Source organism: Emys orbicularis, chromosome 10 (assembly GCF_028017835.1).
Source record: "Emys orbicularis isolate rEmyOrb1 chromosome 10, rEmyOrb1.hap1, whole genome shotgun sequence".
NCBI lineage: Eukaryota > Metazoa > Chordata > Testudines > Emydidae > Emys > Emys orbicularis.
This window is the reverse complement of record NC_088692.1, coordinates 76,731,112-76,751,045: the sequence shown is the minus strand read 5'-3', so window position 1 is coordinate 76,751,045 and position 19,934 is coordinate 76,731,112. Positions and strand designations below refer to the sequence as shown.

The window sequence follows — 19,934 nt, the reverse complement described above, 5'->3', positions numbered from 1 at the left end:
AGGGCCGACCCCAAGATCTCTCTCATTGGCTGTTTCTCTTCAGTGCTTTCCGGGGAATGAAAGAGCTCAGTGAGGCAGATTTCAGTCCACACCCTGGGTACGTCTACACTGCAACGTAAACCTGTGTTTGAGCCTAACACCCTTGCGTCTAAACTGCAATTGTGCTAACCCAGGGCTTGGATCCAGGGTCCCAGGACCCTGCAGGGCTGGAGGGTCCAAGCTCGAGTTAAGCCAGGACCCAGGGTCCAAACCCTATTGCTTTGCAGTGTAGATGCAGTCCCGCTTAGACAGCCGCAAGTATCCCACAATTCCATGGGACAACTTCCTTAGTCCTCTCTATCCCAACAGTCTGCAATCCACTCCATTGAAAATGGAAGCAACACCCCCTTTGCAAACAGCAGCAGCTCAGGTCAGCGTTAACCCATTCCTTCTGATCATCAATCTGCAAGAACACTATCAGAGAGCCTCCTAGGCTTGCAAGGGAGAGTGAACTGATCAAACCTTTTGCAAAGCGAGCTACTTCCTGGTAACATGCAGGGCGGGCAGTAAAGTTTTCCCACAGTGCACCACAATCCTAGGGCTAGAGTGACCACATTTTGGGGAGGGGCATTATACACTGGGATCAGATCCACCAAACTCACTTTTGCTGTCGATTTAAGCCAGATTTGAACTCAATGTGTCATATACAGTAGCTTCCTGGAAGGTGAAAATTCAACACTTACCTAGATAAAAAGCTCCTTTCTCAATCGCCTGCAATGTCTGCATGCTGTCAGATGTGGTGTCTTTGGGGGATGAGTATCTTTGGAGTTATTGTGGCATTGCTGAGCATACATGCTATGCCTGAACACTTTTAAATGTGCAAACCTCTTTGGCACCAATTGCTCAGGAAATGTGTCCTGGGAAGCACAAGGCAACTATGCAGTTACTTCTCCATTCTGTGGGGCATTGGACAGCATTGCACCAATCCAGGATTGGCTTTCATCTGCTTATACGAATGTACAGCTGTTCCAAAGACCCCAAAATATTGCCAAAAACTGATTTCGGCAAAACCAAAATGCATTCTTGGTCCAAAATATCTCTGACTGCACTTAAGTACCAGGCACAAAGACCACACAGGAAGTTGCGAGCAGAAAAGCCACCGTTAGCAGTTTGCCCAGCATAACAAACTCACCTGTTGTGATGTTTGGAACACTGGTACACCATTGGCATGTGGTCATTGCTATTATTTATTAGTAGTATCACTGGAGTGTCTACAGGCTTCAATCAGAGATCAGGGCTAGGCACACACACAGACCAGTAGCAATACAGCACCATGCATTCAATACATGTTGTGTTAGGATGACATGCTGGCCCTAAAAATGCTGCAGAACACTGTATTCCTTACCTAGTCAGCTCAAAGAGTGCGACCGTCCTCCTTTATTAATTTGGGGATAATCCCAGTAAAATCAGGGCAGGTGGCAGGCAGCCCTAGTTTACTTCTGCTTCTATGGGACTGACACTGCCTTTAATAGAGCTGGTCAAAGAGGTAAAAAAATAAAAATAAATCACAGTTGTTATGACTAAAAGCAATATTTCAGGTGCATTCATGGGCTCCGATTCTTGTTACTCATGAGTATGCGGGCAGCTCGCAGACACGCAGGAAAATATTCCTAAACCCCCAAACTGTTAGCACCAATGATTCTCTGTCCAAAAATGTGTTACAAACCTTTGTTATCCATCACTGTCACAGTTATAGGGCTAGCTGCACCCCTGCCCCTTTCAAGTCTCTCTGAATGCAGCCACCTCAAGTGTCAGGTCTCTTGCCCTACCTGTCTCAGGGTAGACTCTGGTGATTCTCCCACAATGCCCCTTATACCAATTGCCTATCACCCTGGGTTTTGGGTACCTACCTTTCTTCCTTTCGGGAACCTTTGACCAGTGATACAATGACCAACAGCCTCTTAAAACAAAGTGGTTTTACTTAGCAGCTACAACAGAGCATTACATGAAAATGAGTTAAAACAACCACCACCATCTATCTTACCTAAAGTACTACCATCTTGTAATGGTGACCCAGGGTTAATTTCTTCAGCCAGGCTGGCAGGCTCTGGTGTCTGAGAGCGACTCCCAGTCTGGATCTCTCTGACTCCCCTAGAGAGAGTCTCTGACTCCCTATATCAACCATACACCCCTCCCTTTGTCTTCCTGGGTTCTTTAGCAAGTGTACATGGGTCCTGCCCACTCCCCCTGTTCAGACTAGTTTGTGGGCTGCCCAGAGATCCGACTAGAGCCATTAAGGCTACTGGCTCTGGTATTGTCTCTTAATGACTCATGAGTGCAAGCTATTAGGTGACTATTAAACCGGGCCTCCTTCTGCTTGCTATAGGTGGGTAGGCTCTGCTACTCAGACAGATCCCTAGGGTGAAATATCCATCCCCATATATGGTACAGAAATACCATGCTAGTGACTGATCCAGTACAGTAGTAGTAATTGTTCAATAGCACCTTCACATTGGTCATCGTCACTATTTTCCTGTTTAAAAACTTTCAGTCATCCAGTCAGAGAGCAGAAACAATACCATGGACCAATCACACAACACAATAATGAATATTTGAAGCAAATTGTTCTAGAAAAAAGGCACAATGTGCTGCAAGATATCCACTGAAACCATGGGGCAAATCCCTATGAATAACCCACATGTTCGCAGAAACCAGAATCAGGTCACATATGACTCAGTAACCCCAAAATGAATCATTTAACCAGCTCTAATAATGAATTCCTTTGCTTTGTTCAAAACAACCAGGATTCGCACCTGCTGATCAGTCAGTAGTTACAGTTACTAGTTCAAAACCGATATCAAAGTTCAAAATAATAGTCTTGTACTTGGCATTTTGCTTTAGTGCTGGAAAGATCATCTTTTCTTGTCAAGGAAATAATCTGCCATATATTTACTAAGGCGGGAGAACTAGTTCTTTCAAACTAAGAACTGAAATAAGTCTTAACCCAAAAACCAAACCAAACTCAATTAAGGGTGTTTTAGATTTCTGCTCGGCCTTTAGTCTTCCTGGCTTACAGTTGAGTCCTGGTCCCTGTAAAGTCAATGGCAAAGCGCCCATTGATTCAAACAAAAGCAGGAGGAGATCACTCACTGGATGGAAGCAAACATACCAAACTCCTATGAGTAAAGACCACTCTTGTGGTATATCCAAGTTAGTGAAATCCAAAACTAAACATTTAATCAGGAGATGAAGTTCCCATTCTGAGATTCCAGCAACACTAGAGAAGCTCCACAACTGAACCTCTGAAAGATCTATGTGTTGGCCTTCCTGCCACTTGTTTCTTTCCTGGCATTAAATGGTGAACAGTTCCTGTGTAAGAGAAATGCTAAGGAGGGTAACCTAAATTTCTGAGCATCTGACAGAATGAAATGGCCATATATTGGCTCAAATCCATCCTTGGGCTAAAGCCACCAAAGCTGATAGAGTTACATCATGGATGAATATGAACCATTGTCTGTACAGCTCAATCAGAACATGGATGGCTGAAAACGCAGCTGACTGAGAAGTGGTTACTCTGGGGAATTTAATGTACCACTGACCATCACGGCAACACTAAAGAGATTGTCGAAGCAGGAGTCTATCTGCACGCAGAGCAGCAGCTCTAAATAATACGTCTGGGGCTCAGGATGCAGATACAAGAGGGGGAAAAGCCATGGAACTTGAGAATTAGCCCAAAGAGCTGGAGGGTGGAGGAAAGGAGAAGCTATTTCCCCTTTAAAGTGGCTGTATTCATTTTCCTGTGACTTGTTAAACTTTTCTGTCAATTGATCAGCGCCTGGAGGCATCGGTAAATATCGAGGTAACAAGGACTCCTTGGCTCATTACTTAAGCCACAGCTGGAACAGTTCAAAGCGTTAAACAAAAATGAAGTCGCCCTTCATTGATTTCTCTTGCGCGCTCCTTTGTCTGCTCCTTCAAGCCTGAGTTTAAAGCTTGACTGCTGTATCGAGGGCTCTTTATCCTCTGCTAATGCCAGGGCTTAACCCGTGAGATCTGCAGCTTGCACTTGGTACAAATCGAAATGGAGGGATGATGTTCCGCTACACTTAGCTGACAGAGGTAGGAGTTTCTTTGCAGTTTGCCCTGTCCCTGCCCAGTGGACAAAGGAAGAGGCTGGGAGCATGGAGAACTTAGGGGCAGGATGGGGGAGGGAAGCAAGGAGTGGGGCTTTCTTGAAAGGAGCCTTATTGGTTTCTCTGGGATGATGTGCTGATCAGTGCTAATGGCCTCCTAGATCAACAAAACAGTGGTCAGAGTTTCTGAGCTCACCCTGTGCAGTTTGGGGAAATAGAGCTGGACAGAGTGCAGGCAAGTGCCTGTGAAAGCTTCCGGAGTACGCTCTGCCAGCACCTCAGTCCCGACCTGCACCACCCTCTCCTGTTCCGCACAGCTCTGCCCATGCACCTCAGTCTTGGTCAGACTCATTTTACATAGAAGCTTACTTGGCAACTAGCTTACACTACTGATGTCTCAATAACCATGAAGTCCTAATACAAGTATTAGTGATCCACCGCCAGGTACAAAAAACCCCAAACCCACCAGCAAGCACAATGAGAACCCCCGCAGCTTCTTTCAAGCACTAAGACACAACTATGCCTGCTTATCTGGGGTTCACAGCTTCCAAAATACATTGAGGTCATGGGAATTCACATGCTTGGAGAAATCAGCTTCCATGGAAATGCAAGGCGGGTGGACTGGGCCATAATGCCAGGCTACAGTAATCGATTATCAGGTCCCGGCTGGCAGCATTACGGATCTGTGAAACCCAACCAGGGAACTGGCACACTGGGCAAAGGAGAAGATTGGGGTGAGCTCCCATTGGCTGCATGCTTCCAGCAAGCCTGGGGGAAGCCTGGGGTCCGGCACCCAGTGCAGCAGTGAGTTGGTCAGCCTCTGTGTGAGGTTGTGAATCATGCCCACTCCCCCCAGAGGAGCACATCCCCTCCTCTCTGGGTACACTGGCACAGGGCCTGGAGTGGGAGAGAGCCTGAAGGGCACTCTGGGCTCAACAAGACCTTGTTGCTGTCAACCCCAGCACCCATTCACCAGGCACAGAGATATTGTAATTAGAAGCACAGGCAGAAACCTGCTCATGGCGCCCGTGCGATGCGTGTGTTTGAAAGTCAGCTCAGGACTTTAGAGAGGCAGATTGATGCCAGACCATGGTACCTTATTTTGTTCACTGGGGGCCAGTGTGAGACCATCAAAACTTCCTTGGGCCTTTTCAGGAGAGTTACAGTGAAACTGCTCCTATAACATCCCACTGCTGTCAGTTCAAATATCTCCCATTCAGCACCGTTCTGGAGTTCCTCCCCTCCTTTCGCATATGCACACATGGACACATACAGGTTGGTGTGGTGGTGGTGAGAGCGTTATGAAAATGACAGCTCCCACTGACAGCCTCATAGGCACAGCTGTCACCATCCCTCCAGTTTACCAAGCCTGACAGATCAAGCCCTGGGGCAACTGAGACATTTGTCCACTTAGACAAAGATGGGGGAAAGGCTGAGTAAAACAAAGTTACCTTCATCCCCACTCCACATGCCATTCGCAGCCATCAGCTTAACGGGATAGCTCTTCTGGATGGAGGATCCTTGCTGGGACATCTGCTCTGGCACATGCACATGTAGAGCTGAGGCAAGCTTCAGAGACCCAGATAAAATGATGAACTAAGAGCCACCACTCGTTCCTCCATCCTCTGGCAAAGGAGCCCGTCTTTGTAAGCCCTTAAATTGCCCGTTAGCCTGCTGTGTCCCAGAGAGGGAGGTCATTGGAGATAAGTGCTGATGTGTGGCTGGGAATCACTAGCTATTCAGACACGTAGTCAGCAGAGCCACAGTTCTATGAGAAGACCAGCCTCCAAACCAACGTGGGTGACAGAGCCAAGCATCAGGGCAGGTCTACACTACAGCGGGGATCGACGCTCTGAGATCGATCCACCAGCGGTCGATTTAGCGGGTCTAGTAAAGACCCACCAAATCGACTGCAGATCGCTCTCCAGTCGACCCCTGTACTCTACCCCCGATGAGAAGAGTAAGGTAAGTCGACGGGAGATTTTCTCCCGTCGCCCCTCATGGTGTAGACCCCACGGTAACCCGACCTAAGGAGCGTAGGTCTACATACCGCGGTAGTGTAGACATAGCCTCAGAGCTGAGCACTTTTCACACCAGAACAGCAAATTCCCCTCCCAACCAAAAAACTGTACCAAGAACGCATAATTAAGCAGTAAAGTATGGGAGGCGTCAGTCTGACCTTTTCTTTATTTTGTCTTCAAAGAACAGACCTGATGCAGGTGTTTCGTTAGAAAATAAAGTGTTTATTAAGAAACTAGACATTGAACACCCCTATAGTCTCTGTGAAAAAGGGACTGTCCCATTTCCATAGCACAAGATGATAGTTATGGCAAGATAAGAATGCTCAGGGATGGAGGACTCTCACTGACAGGAAATGAGGTAATGATTTACAATAATTAAAAGAAAAAATCCTTAGATTTGCTACTTAAAGCCACCAATTGCAAATGACTGCGACTGGCTGTCATTTTCAGCAGTGAGGAACCAGAGACTTTTAGTTGGTGTTTAAATAACTGAGACATCAATCACAGTGGGGAGAACTGTTTTAAATGTTTCCGTACGGTCAGGAAGGACAGCTTCTGAGCAGAGATGGGCCTGAGCTGTGAAATTCTACTGTCCTCCAACAGGGCGTTTGGAGACAAGGTTCTGGGTCAGGTCCACACGTCTCTAAGTCTGACACATACAGTTGAGAGCAGAGTCCCCTGTGCAGTGCAAGGGGAGAGGACCACGAGGCTGAGCAGTTCATCCTGAACAAGACATCCCCAAATGGGATGGGCGAATTTCAGAAGACGGGGAGTTCAGTTTGGACAAGCACCCAGCTGTTACATGTTTTTCTGAAGTGTCTCCTAACTCTCTGAATCTGCAAAACCGAGGCGGAAATAATGAAAGCAATGGGTCATCTCCTTGTACATTTCCCGCCACTCTTGCTCCAATTTGGGCTGGAAATTTCATGGGATATTACCCTTCAGTTCAAGTTTTGGTTGTGGGTCCTTATGTGATCCGCATTGAATTCTCCCAATTCTAATGCAGCTGCCCCTTCATGCGTATGCATTACTTTAAAACAAACTGCCACCATTTCTCTTCTATTATACTTCACATTTTTATGCACGAGAACCAGTAAAAGAAGCAAGAGAATGGAATGTTCAGTGGAGCGTCCCTGTGTGGAGTTCGAGAACATTCCTGCAATCTCCAGGAATGTTCCGCACGCGACACCCGTGAAGGGCAGGATGACAATGGAACATCCCATTCTTACACTTCTGCTCAATGCTGGCTGAGGGGGAACCTTCTCGCTTCCCAACGGCAGCAACCTATCAGGGCTGGTGATGATAAACATCGTCTCGGGCCACGGAGGGAGGCAAGCAAGCTAACTGACTGGTGAGGGAGCTCATAGTTTGCAACTCCTGCCAGAAAGGGATCTGACCAAACCTGGATTCTTTGTTTTTCTCCCCCTCCTCCTTGAAAACCTGCCTCATTTTATAGGTTTTCAGTGGTGTCTGTGAGCACATCTTCCTTTCCCATACACACGCTCTCCAGAGTATCCAAGGAAAGACCCATCCCAGGCCAGTCCAGATTGTGAGTTGCCGTTAAAGGCAGTTATCTTCTCATAAGGGTAGGATCAAAGGTTTAATTTTTCCATCTGAGAGGCTGAGGATGGAGTAAGGCAAGAGAAAAAAACATACAAATATTGACCAGAGAACAGGATCAATATTTCTGTTTATGCCACCAAAGAAGCAACAGAATGTTTATTTTTCATCCCCTTCAGTTTGTCTGCCTTGAGCTGATCATTCTGTGTACATGACTGGATTACACTACATCTCTACCTCAGCGAGGAAGGAGGGGAGGAAAAAAGGCCCATGGATTCACTGACTGGGGCCAGCATGTGTCTGATATGCTTTCTCCCTTGGCTTACTGCCCTACTCCTGGCAAGGTCACCAACCATCCTACACCACTGACGTTCCATCCATGTGGGAAGTCCAGGAAACTCCTCAGATAAAGCTCATCATTCCAGCAGTAGGGAGAGACCAAAGCACAACAATGATATAGTCAGCGCCAAAGAGCTGTTCTAACACACACAAACGAAAAAAGCCTCCTAGGACAGTTGTACGTCAAAAATAACCACATTCTCTCCTGTCAGAGAAGTAAGATTTTTATTCCTGCCCATCTTCACTTTCTGTGCAAAAACTGGGAGCAGAGGGCTTCCTTTGTTCTTACCAAAAGTCTTCGTTATGCTCTAGTGTCTTCCAGGATCCCCCATCTCCACTCGCTCTGGGAGACCTCCCATGGCGTTGCCACAAGAAAAGGTGATGGCGGCATTCGCTGGGTGTTGTGAAGACACAAGCTCACAAGGAGAACTCCAAGCAGGGAGGACGTGACTAACAGTATCAGTTTGGTTGTTTCAAGCAAAAGTACAATTATTTACTGTGTCATTAGGATGACTCCTTTAAATTGGGCTTTAAATTTTCTTTATTTGCTCTCATTGCGGCTGTGGGGCCTTGCAGGAACATTTAACGAACACAGCAACTATTGGAGGAAAAGAACAACCCTGATATCTGGTGACAGACAACCACAGGTTTCGGTTGGCTTTAACATGTGTACCGACGGGGCTGCAGAGTCCTATTAGGAGAAGGCCTTGATCCGTACAGAGCACGCTCACTGCTTCCCACCGCTCTGAGGACACAGCCTATAAACTTGGCATCAGAACAGGGACCTTTAAGGAGTTTTTAAAAGCCATGACGTCCTTTGCTGAAATAAACACTGACATCCTCAACATAAATGCCTTGGTTAAGAGGTTTGGAATGTCCAGGGAGGCTTATTGGATTCAACATAATTTCTCTGAAACCTAAAAGAAAAACAAAAAACAGAAAAAAGAAAAAAGAAAAATAAAGTAAACGAAAAAACAAAAAAGAGCAAAACTAGAAAAAAAAGAGAGAGATACTGACACACATGTAATTATTTAAAAAGAACCAAACGAATAACCAGCGAACGGCTGCAGTTAAATCAAAGTCAAACTGCCCTCTCTTTGCCGGGTCTAGCTGGCTATCTCAGTCCATAAGGGAAAGACAGAGGCTTCAGGAGGTACATGATTGTGACAGGGAAGCAGGGTGGTGCAAATGCTCTGTGAATTATTTTCCCAACAGATTCATATTAGTTAGAGATGGCAGAGGCCTATTAGTTCACAACTAGTCCATCTCCTGGGGTGGGGGGTTCCCTGCTGCGGTGTCCCCACTGCTTTGTTCAGTCTAGCTTCTAAAAGCTAAAGCACAAGAGCTCCCTCTACTATTCCTCTGACATTCTTTCACAGCCTCATTGATTTCATTGGCCCAGCCTGTCCCCTCAGTCTCAAGAGTTATACTCTGAGGGGATCATTTGTACGTGGATCACCTCCTTCCCGCCTGGGCACAGCCCTGCCTGGAAGGGTACTCTGTGGGTCTAGGGTCTGCCCTGGTCAGGTCAGAAGGAAGAGTGTGTGGGACAGGGAACGCATACATCATCCCTCCTTCAGTCCCAAGGCATCAACCGCCTGGGATTGTCATTTCTGCACAGTGCCCCCTCCCTGGGCAGGCTCAGCCTGGGAGAGTCCGTACTACTGTGACTCCAATGGAACCTCCATCACCAGGTTTGGCCTATTCCAGGCACCAGCGGGAGCTAACCTCATTTGTTCCTGATGGAACAATGTGGGGGAACCTCCATGGGGGAAAGCTGGTGATTTCCTGTCCCAGAGCCCTCTTCTGTGAAGCTGAATGGGACGGGGGTGCGCAGGGGCTATGTTCTGGGTCAATGTTAGGACACTTTTCCAATGGTCAGCCTAAACTTTGCTTTGCTTAGTTCTACCCCCGCAATGTCTAGCCCCATGTACCCGCCTCTTTGGTGCTTACACCTGCAGGTACTTGCAAAGAATTCTCATGTCTGCCCTTCCACTGTCATCTAGCCAAGCCAATTTTTCAACTCTTTCTGTGGACTCCCATTGATAATATTCCCATAACACGGAGGCAGCCACAATGGAATGAGATGGGCAGGAGCGAAGATGGTCGATGTCGTCGGAGGTAGGTAGTTCCCGCTGAGTTGCTGTCAATGAAGCTTGGGCAAAGAGGGTGCAAAAGAAGCTTTTAAGCCACCTTTGGTGCCTTCCTAATCCTAGGTCCATCAGGCTGCCAGTCTGGTCAACAATGACCATTAACGCTGCCTCAGGGAACGTACGTCTATGCCAGCTACTCCTGAGCAGTTCCAGCAGCTGGGAATCACTGGGATGCCTTTGCCCCACCCAAAGGGTGCAAGTGCTGCTCTAGCCGCTCTACACAACTCAAGGATTCCCCTGGGCAGGGAATCCTCGAATTAACTGCTGAAGCTGGCTTCGGGGCTGCTACCACCAGAGCAGCCAGTGTGCAGAGGAGAACCTATCCCTTCGATTGCAACATGCAGGGTGACCTCTACTAGATCAGACACGGAAGGGACAGAAACAGATGGCCTGTGCTCACTAAACCCTGAATCCAAGCCAGACAGCAAAAAATCATCTCTTTTAATTGTAAAATGCAGTTCTACCCTGAAAAGCACCTTTATAAAACTGGCCCCTTCTTCCTCATCAGATCCCTGAATGCATGTAGCAGTCAGATCTGCTAGCTTTGCAGACAAAAATAATTTTTAACTATCTGTTACTGCTGTTGGCCTGCAGAATCGACATGTCTTTGGGACAGCAAGCTGGATTCAATTATCATAACCAAAATTGTTAATCAAGTTCCAGCAGCAGAATCTTCATTCCTGATGAGAAAGATCCCAGTTTGGCTGACAGTTAGAAAATAACGTGTAAACTGAGCACGCTTATTATCAGAGTCATTGGCAGACAATAAACATGGCACCCCGGAATGGCATTTTTACCCAGTCACTTTTCAGAATATAACTGCACTTTAAATTCACTGGTGGATGGCTGGAGGAGTCAACTTTCAATAAAACCAAGTGTCTCTTCAGAGTTCTGGTCTCTGCTTTATTTTATTGCAAAACCAGTGTGTGCAGCAGTCCCAAAGCCTGCTATTCACCAAGACCCTCAAGCAAGAGACACATGAAAAATCAGCCAGGCCAGGAGTTGGAAAGTCCTAGGGCTTTATTCCATTAGCATCAGTGGCAAGTTCTGCAAGTACAGCTGGAGGCTTCAAAGCTCTCCATGGACAATAAATAAAAGAGCACAAGAATGCTGGGTCTGCATGGGATGGGAGCAAATTTGGGTCTCATAGGTGGCATGTGTCTCTTACTGAGAGACAGTGAGGGGTGTGCTGAAGTGGAGGTCTATGTTTCCCAAGGTTTAGGGTATTAAGCAAACCTACAAATGATCTGGCAAAAAATGAGATACTGCCCAGCACTCTTTTATGGTGTTTAATTGTTGCCTTTTTCTCTCTCTTGTTTGTAAAACCCTCAGAGAAGTTGCAAAACTATATTCCTTTCCTGGCAGATTTTGCTCTTTTTCAACTATTCCTCTCCCAATCTGCAGTCCTCTACCCTGTTCTGTTTCATATGGATCAGAAACTAACATGACTTTTGCTAGGTTTTCTTCTTTGTTGTCATATGTTAGATGGATGATGTCCTCAGTGATGTCGAGTTGGAATGGGTGAATCTCAAAAGATTCAGAGATGGGATAAGCATCAGCTCTACTGGCCGAACCATTAGCTCCTGCAAAACTGGCTTGGAAATCTCACGAAAAGAGGATTTCTAGCACCTCCTGCTTTTGGAGCAGGCTGGGGAAATCTTGAAACAGTTCTTGTAACGTTTTCACTCAGTACAGTACCAGTTGGAAAATGGGAGGAAAACACTCTAATATATTGGTAACTAGTGACCAGCCAGGCATTTCAAAGCCTTGTGGAAAATCGGACTCTAAGAACAGGCAACACTTCAGGGTGAGGATGATTGTTCCTCACTCCTTTGCCCATCGCTGGTCTATGGTGACCAGTTTAATATGAAACCACCTTTCTTAATGATCATGTGGTTGTATTGGAGCAAATGCACAGAGCGTTTTGGCTGCTGGTGAGGGAGGAAAGGGGCTCAGATCTGGCTTACATGTAACTAGATGCAGGACGGTCTAACATCTTGGGGTGGGCAGGATCAGATGGAGCACTTGTCCTAAGCAGTCTGGGAGGGGGTGGCTGCTGAAAGGAGAGCTGGGTTGAGGGCATCTGTCCCAGGGATATGTGATAACCCTTCCTCTTTGCCCTAGCCATTTACCTTCTCATTCTCCTTGACTCTCCCTAGTTTCCGCTCTGGCCTTCCAACAGCCTCCAGCACCCTTTTTGCTACTTTAAAAGGGAACCCAGAGCCCAGCCTCCTCCTGGTTGGGTCCCTGTAGTATACTAACTGCCTGCCTCCCGCTCTGCCAACATTTTGAAGTGCTATCCAGCCTGGGGCTTTTCAAACCCTGGAGTGCCCCAGGTCACATGAGGAGAGTGGAAGGTGGTGCCGCAAAGGGAGGGTAGCCCCAGGGGATTATATAGAAACTGGCACATAGTCAGCCAGGGCACTAGCAGTACAGACACAGCACTGACAGGGCGATTGTTTTTTCTTTCTTGGGAAAGAGAGGTAGTGCTAAATTAACAACAGCTATTTAGAATCGGGAAGAGACTCTCCAGCAAATTACAGCTGCGCTAACCTAGCTCATATTTAAGGCCTCAACTATTTGATAGTGTTCCCACCCTTGCCCTTCTCATGTTACATTAGAACATGTAACATAGGCAAGAACAATGAGCGAATCCAGTGTCCAGGTATCTTTCATAGCTCTATGTAGGAGGAGTGCTCCTTGGAATGACATCCGAGAAGACAAGAGATGGGAGTGCTGTTTGGTGCCATCCAGTCTAGTCCATGTGCTGGAGCCAGTGCGTGTTCAGGGTTAGGAGAGTCGCTTGTACATCCTGATGAGGGAGAGCCCCATGAAGTTCATCGCGCCCTGGAACTTGTGAACTCTGTGGGAGACACTCAGCCCCAGGGCTACGTTTTAGAGGCGGGGGCTCCTTCAGGAGCCTCCCCCACTTTCAAGGGACAGGGCTGGTTCATCCAGCCCTGCAACTACAATTCCAGCCACAGCGGATCAGCAGAAAGTGAACTAAGGTGCTGCTTCCCCCTCTCCCGCAAGACAGGAGTCATGCTGCCTTCTCTGCACTCCAAGCTAAAGCCACTGGGCCTGATTCTCCTCATCTTCACCCGTGTTACAAACTCCCAGACTTCAAGGGAGTTACTACTGATTTACAACCTGCGTGACAGAGAAGAATTAGGCCCCCGGAAAAGTTTCACTAGGGTCAAGCCAGTGTTAAAGTGGAACCAACCCCACTTACCAGCTTCGGAATGGGTCCTGGGAGCTAGTGAACATCCCTATCGGAAAGGCAGAATCACTTTTCACTGCCTCAGTCAGTTCCCCTTGTCCCTGGGGCTTGACTGTTGGGGACATTTGCATGGAAACAGGATCTCTGTCCATTAGCAGCAGCTTCACCTTTTACTGCTGTTTATTCTCCCTGGGCTCTATCTCATAAATTGCAGAGAGCTGCCTGAACAAACAACTCCCACTTACCTCAAGGAGAGCTGAAATTGCCTAACACCTCTCTGGCTTAGGCGCCAGCTGAAGTTATAACCCTCCGTTTGTGGCATCTCCATCATCTCCACAGGAACCAACCGCGATGTCACAATCAGAGGATCATGACCTCGGGTAGGGGTGTGTGGAATAAAGAGCAGAAGCAGCTAAAGCACAAAGATCCTGTTTTCATGCAGATTTTTCTCATTCTTAAACCACAGGGGAAGAGAAATACTGAAAACACCCAGGAGTCTTTGTGAAGAAAGCAGTGTTCAGAGCTTTCCATTTGATGTCCACGGGATCTTTAAGACTCTTGTGTCGGACTCATTAAACCTTTGGTCAGAAGAATTCCCGTATCCAGAATATTTCTGCTGTTGCCTCCATTAATCTGAGACATTTCCATATTAGCTGGGATCACAAGTTTGTTTTCTCTGGAACTCCTTTGTGGATGGAGTGGTTCCAAGATACTAAATGCTGTAGCCGGATAGCCTAAAAGGCAGAGATCCAAGATTTCCCCATCACTCCCCCTCTCCTTAAGAAAAGCCCCTGAAGCAGAAAGGGAAAGTGTTTACCAGGGTGGAAAAAAGCGTGAATTGGAGAGAGAGTGAGTGACAGAAATAAAAAGATCACTTTGAGCTCTGCTACAACAGTGTCAAGGTTGCGATAGCATATGCAGGTGCTCTGTGTTTTGCTCCTGACACACCCATGTCATCAAAGCTTAGAGCCAGATTTCCCCCCCAGAATGCACTGTGATGCAGCTATTTAAAGCTACTCAGAGGCCCAGTGCATGATGGAACTCAGCCAGATCAGTTAGGCCTCCCTGTCCCCAGCTTTGTTTTCATTAGCCTGAAGTCAGTGTATGTGGGATTGCTTGGAGGGGGGAGGACTGGGTACCCACCAGTTTCACCCACGATGCACAACGGTTAGCGTTTCAGTCTTCTTTCAGTCAGATAGGGTCAGACTTGTAACATGTAGGAGAGAGGCTCTCAATCTGTGAAGTGCACAGGGCAGTATATCCTGGCTGTCCAAACAACCAAAGCAATGCAAGGTGTGCAGCAAACCGGTCATTGGATATATTAGTGATGAAAAACAAATTACCCTGAACTCAGGAATTGATTTTAAAACACTCTATGGATTTGCTCCAGACGATATCATGAGCTTTGTCTCTCTCTACTCTCCTCATCCCTGTCTCTTCCCACAGTTGTATCACTACTTTGTGCAAAAGCCTTCTCCTCCACTGCTCCAGTTGACAGAAGGAACCATCTCTAGTATCTTTCCACCTCGTTGACTCTCCATTTCTTTTCGACATTGCTCTGTCTCAGCTTCTCTCCCCTCTGCTCTTACGCTCCCCAAAGCATTAGGGACCCTGTCAGAGATACTATACTGGAGCATAATACATTGTCACATATTTGATTTTTAAATATATTCTTTTGCCATCTTTACATCTGCCCCTAGATGTCTACTGACTTGAGAACCAGGCACCTTTTCAAAAGAGCTTCTCAACTCTTCTGCAGAGGGGAGCAATAGCTCAGTGGTTTGAGCATTGGCCTGCTAAACCCAGGGTTGTGAGCTCAATCCTTGAGGGGGCCACTTAGGGATCTGGGACAAAATCAGTACATGGTCCTGCTAGTGAAGGCAGGGGGCTGGACTTGATAACCTTTCAAGGTCCCTTCCGGTTCTAGGAGATAGGATATCTTTATTTATTTATAATCCCAGTTTGCCTAGCAGGTCGGTCCGTGGTGTTGGTACTATTCTTACACTGACTCAGTTCTCCAACTGCTTCAAGTGGAAATTGTTTATACTGAGTTGTTGGAATCATAAACCAATCTGCCCAGGAATTAGAGCCCATTGGGAAGAAATCCTGGTTGGCTGTTTTTAACTAAACAGGTTATTTAATTGGTGTTTAATACAAATCATGGAGTGGCTGATCTAACAGTGCCATAGACTGGAAAGTCAAAGAGACAAGCCATGAAGGAAACCCCCCAGTTAGGATAACAGCTATCACATTATACATTTCTCTTCAATCTCAAAGGGCTCTACAAACATTAGTTTGCTAAGCCTCACCATTCCCCTGGAAGGCAAGAGATGTTTTAACCATTATGCCGATGGGGAAACTGAGGCACAGAGAAGGGATGTGACCTGTCCAAGATAGCAGAAAGAGTCAGTGAGAGAGATGGAATGTAACCCAAGAGCCCTGACTCCCATTCCCTTGCCCTGACCACTAGATAACACTCTCACTAGCTACTCTGTCGGTGGGTGCAGGGCTCAGCCTGCCCCCTTTAGACTAATGACAGAAGTGGCTGGCATGGCATAATAAGAGACACAAAGGAGGATACATGTTTGCAGGTGGCACTGAACTAGGCAGCGCCAAACAATTTGCTGGCCCACTCCCAGATCCCCAACCCTTCAGTAGCTGAGTTTACTGCAGACAAATTGGTAGGGGGATGACAGCACACAGCCAAAGGAGGTATATGTGCTGAAGAGAAAAATGCTCCATCTCTGCAGCCCTGGATATGTGGGACCGTTCCTGTCTCCTTCCCTAAGGCCTCCATCCGGATTCCCAGATGGACAAGGAAGTAGTAGAAGAGAGATCGAGGCCCAAGATAGTCTCTCATTGGTTTAAGTCCCTTCCTCGAGCCATCTGCTCCAGCACTGCCTTCTGTAGCCTGGCAAGGACACAACTGTTCTCAAGGAATCCGGGCAGCGATACCAGCCTGAGAGTCCTGGAGCCAATGTCCTGGAGCTTTTTAAAGAGTGATGGAAAGTGGTGCTTTAAGAGTGAAGAGCACCAGGGAGCTCAGCCGGGAACCAGGTGTTTGTCTCTACAGAGTGGTTCTAAATAGGAACAGAAATTGCTGAGGGCAGGAGACTGCAGAAGAGCAGAGGGGCTAGTGCAAGAGGGGTTTGTTATTTTTAAGCCATTAGGCAGTTACGCGGACGGGTGTTACTACCCTTCACAGAGCACATCTCCAGCTCTTCTACTCTGCAGATCACTTTGTAAAAGAAGAAACCTACCATGGGTTTGCTTCCCCTGCCAATGCCCCACTATCTGGTTCTCAAAAAGTTTCCTTGTGAAGAAAAACAAGTCAGACAAGAAACAAGTTTCTTCCAAAGGGTTAAGTGGGGAGGGCTCCTGTCCCCCACCTTTGTGTCACAGAGCAACACGCCCTCTGAACATTCAAATCAATGCACAAACAAGGGTACAAAAGGCCAGTGCTTCCCTCAAAGAAAGAACCCTGCAGTCCCCACAGGGTGTACAGGAACCCAAGCCTGTACTGGGAACATGCTGCTCCTAAGGAATAATCCTAGGCATTCCCGATAGCCCCAAGTGAATGAGGCAGGCATCACATGGCTCACTCTACAGAGGGAGGCATGGCTAGAAACCTCCCTTCCACAGAAGGTACCTAAAGCCCTGCCTGTTTGTGGGAATAAGGTATAAAAGTCAGGACGACTTCCCCCGCCCCCAGCAGAGCAGAGAGAGTCAGCAAAGTGGAGAGGAGACAAGGGCTGGGGGCTCCCAGGCAGTCTGCTTTGCAGGGAGCGAGAAGGGATGGCGACCGATGCATGAGATGCCCCTCCCAGCACCCTAGGGATGGTCAGCACAGGGTGGCTAGGGACGGACCCGCACACCAGTGCAGGGTTGAAAATGAGGGCCAGGGGCTGAAATGCTCAGTGGGATGAAAGCATTTGGCTGCCTCATTTGGAGTTTTCTTTTTTTTGAGGAGGACAAAGGTGTCTTTCCTGCAAACTTTTCCTGTCAGTAGCCTGGTTGTGAATCTTTGCGCTGGAGCTTTTGACAGACAGTTCTGTGCCTCATGAATCCACATGATGGACAAGCCCTTGCCTGACCCAGTTTTACTTTGAGCCCCAAACTAACTCCCCCCACCCTCTGAGTCACATAAATGCACTATGGGTTTAAAGCACTTCAGCCAGATCTCATTTCACACCATATAATTCTGTGCAAGGCTTTATATCTGTCTGCCCCACTTTTGTCACAAATATCAATCGCCATGGATGTGGAACGATCCACAGGAGAGACGAGGATGCACTCACCCAGGGTCAGTACGGGCAGGTGTTGGGACAGGATAACTCACTAAAATACAACTGTCCAGAAACCCCCCCCATTCTCCTTCCACCCAAGAGTTAAAAAGGGAGCAGTGAGGGGAACAGCTTTACCCAAAATAACTTCAGCCCAATGTATCATACATCCATTTTCTGTCTGTTGCTTCCGGCAGTCAGGAGTCGCCACTGGCCGATGTACCAGAGGCCTCAAAGGGAGAGCTACTAAGGTTGTAAGTGTGTGGGAGAGACAGCATAAGCGAGCGAGTGTGCACACATTCATGATTATGTCTGCATATCTGGGTAGAGATGACTGTGCGTGTGACTGAACGTGAGTGACTACGGTCCATGGCTGTGCATGCAACTGGACATGGGTCAGAGTAGTGAGTGTGCATGGGATGAGTGATACAGAAAGGTTGTGCATGTGTGAGTGTGTGTTGGTGGGCGTGTTTGTGTGAGTGCATTGGATGTGCAAGCACGTGATAGGGACAAGCAAGTGACACAAAGGGTAAGTATGTGACATGTATGTGAGTGATATTGAGTGCGGTGGGGAGAAGTTTCGTTGTACGTGTGACTATGTCTGAGCAACACAGAAAGCATCAGTGTGAGACCGTGTAAGTGGATGTTGTGTGTGTGGATGGCACAGAAAGGGCAAGGCCATCAGGAGGGTGTGACCTGTGTGAACGACAGTGATAAGGGTGAGCGTAGGATGCGGGTGTGAAGAGGCATGTGACGTGCGAATGTGTGTGTGTCACTGTGAGCATGTTGCAGCTGAACTTTGATCATTTTTTCACATCTTAGCTCAACAGCTTTTAACAGGAGTCTTTCTAAATGATCAGCATTGGTTACAAAAGGAGCTGTGGGAATCATTATTCTAACCAGGGGAACTAGAGAACATGGCGTAATCGTGTGCACTACAATCATGCTAATTAAAGGCACTCAGAAGAGTTGGGAGAGAAACACCAAATGGTTCTCACTCTGCTGCCCTAACCCACTAACTGCCTTGTCACTTCGGCTCCCGTCAGCCCTAAGAAGGACGATCCTAACAGAGTCAGACTTGGAACAACAGAGACAGGTCTAACAGTTAACACACTGGGGACTCTCTGTGCAGTGGGCACAAAGCCAGGGGAGCAGTGATGCCCGGCATACCAGACCGGGCAATAGGTTTCTTTACACCGGCAGCCAAAGGATGCCCAAAGCATCCTCCGCTCCCCACAAAGCGCTGAGGTTTCAAGTTCACTTCCCAGAAGCTCAGCAGTTGGTTACAAGCATGATAGTTATGTCTAAAATACAACCCGTACCCAGAAACCCGTTCTTTTCCTTCCACCCACTTGGTGCTGCTGGGTCACGCAAGTGTCTCCGCAACAGCTTTATTACAGCTGCTCAGCACGGATAGGCCATCATGGGCTGTCAGGGAAGTGCATTGCCTAGGCTTGTACTGAGGGACCCCAGATCACTGGAAGACATTGAAGGGCATGTCTACACAGCATTTTGGAGTGAGCCTCCCAGCCCGGGCCAATAGACTTGGGCCAGCGGGGAGCCTGCTCACACTCTAAAACTAACTGTGCGGACAGCGCTTTGAAGTTGTGGCTCACGCTGGAGCCATGGCTCTGGGAAGGGGGGTGGGCTTCAGAGCCAAGTTCCAGACTGAGCTACAACGTCAAAGCACTGTCTGCACCACTATTTGTAGAGAGCTACTGTGAGCCTGGCTAGGCCATGTCTATTGACCCGGGCTGGGAGGCTCACTCCATACTGCCGTGTAGACATACCCAAATGTGCTAAGTCCTTGTCTACATTATGGGAACTCTGCAAAAGTTTCCAAAGACTGGGTCAGCTCTGCTGGTATTAGCAGCAGTGTGCACCTTACAATAGACAAAGAAGAATTTGAACCACAGTGTAATACAATGTTAATCAACACAGTGCTCAAAATCCCAACTCTTGCACTAGGGCCATGTCTACACTACAAAATGATGTCGACCTAACTTACGTCGGCATACAGCCACCATAGTTATTAAATCACTTGTGTGCGCATGCTTGGCTCCCTGGGTAGGCGGTGCACATCCTCACCAGGAGCGCTCATATCAATTGTATTGTCTGCGTGGGGCATTATGGGACAGCTCCTGGAGGCCAGGAACAGTCAATGCAAGCAACGCAATGTCTACGCTGACCCTGTGTCGACCTAATTACATTGACTGTGACTCCACGCCGCTCGGGGCGGTGGTGTT

General features: G+C 47.6%; 1 protein-coding gene across 5 annotated transcripts in view; it reads right to left on the bottom strand.

Moving 5' to 3' along the window:
- The window catches only part of NTRK3 (neurotrophic receptor tyrosine kinase 3), a 333,653-nt gene that overhangs the window by 82,801 nt on the left and 230,918 nt on the right, over window positions 1–19,934 (bottom strand). The window contains exon 13 of one of the 5 annotated variants that reach the window (XM_065412802.1): window positions 8,794–8,949. The exons of the other annotated variants lie outside the window; for them this stretch is intronic. Coding sequence (XP_065268874.1) covers window positions 8,831–8,949 — 119 coding nt within the window. The 3' untranslated portion in view covers window positions 8,794–8,830. Of the gene's footprint in view, window positions 1–8,793; window positions 8,950–19,934 lie in introns of those variants that run through there. 5 annotated transcript variants of the gene reach the window in all.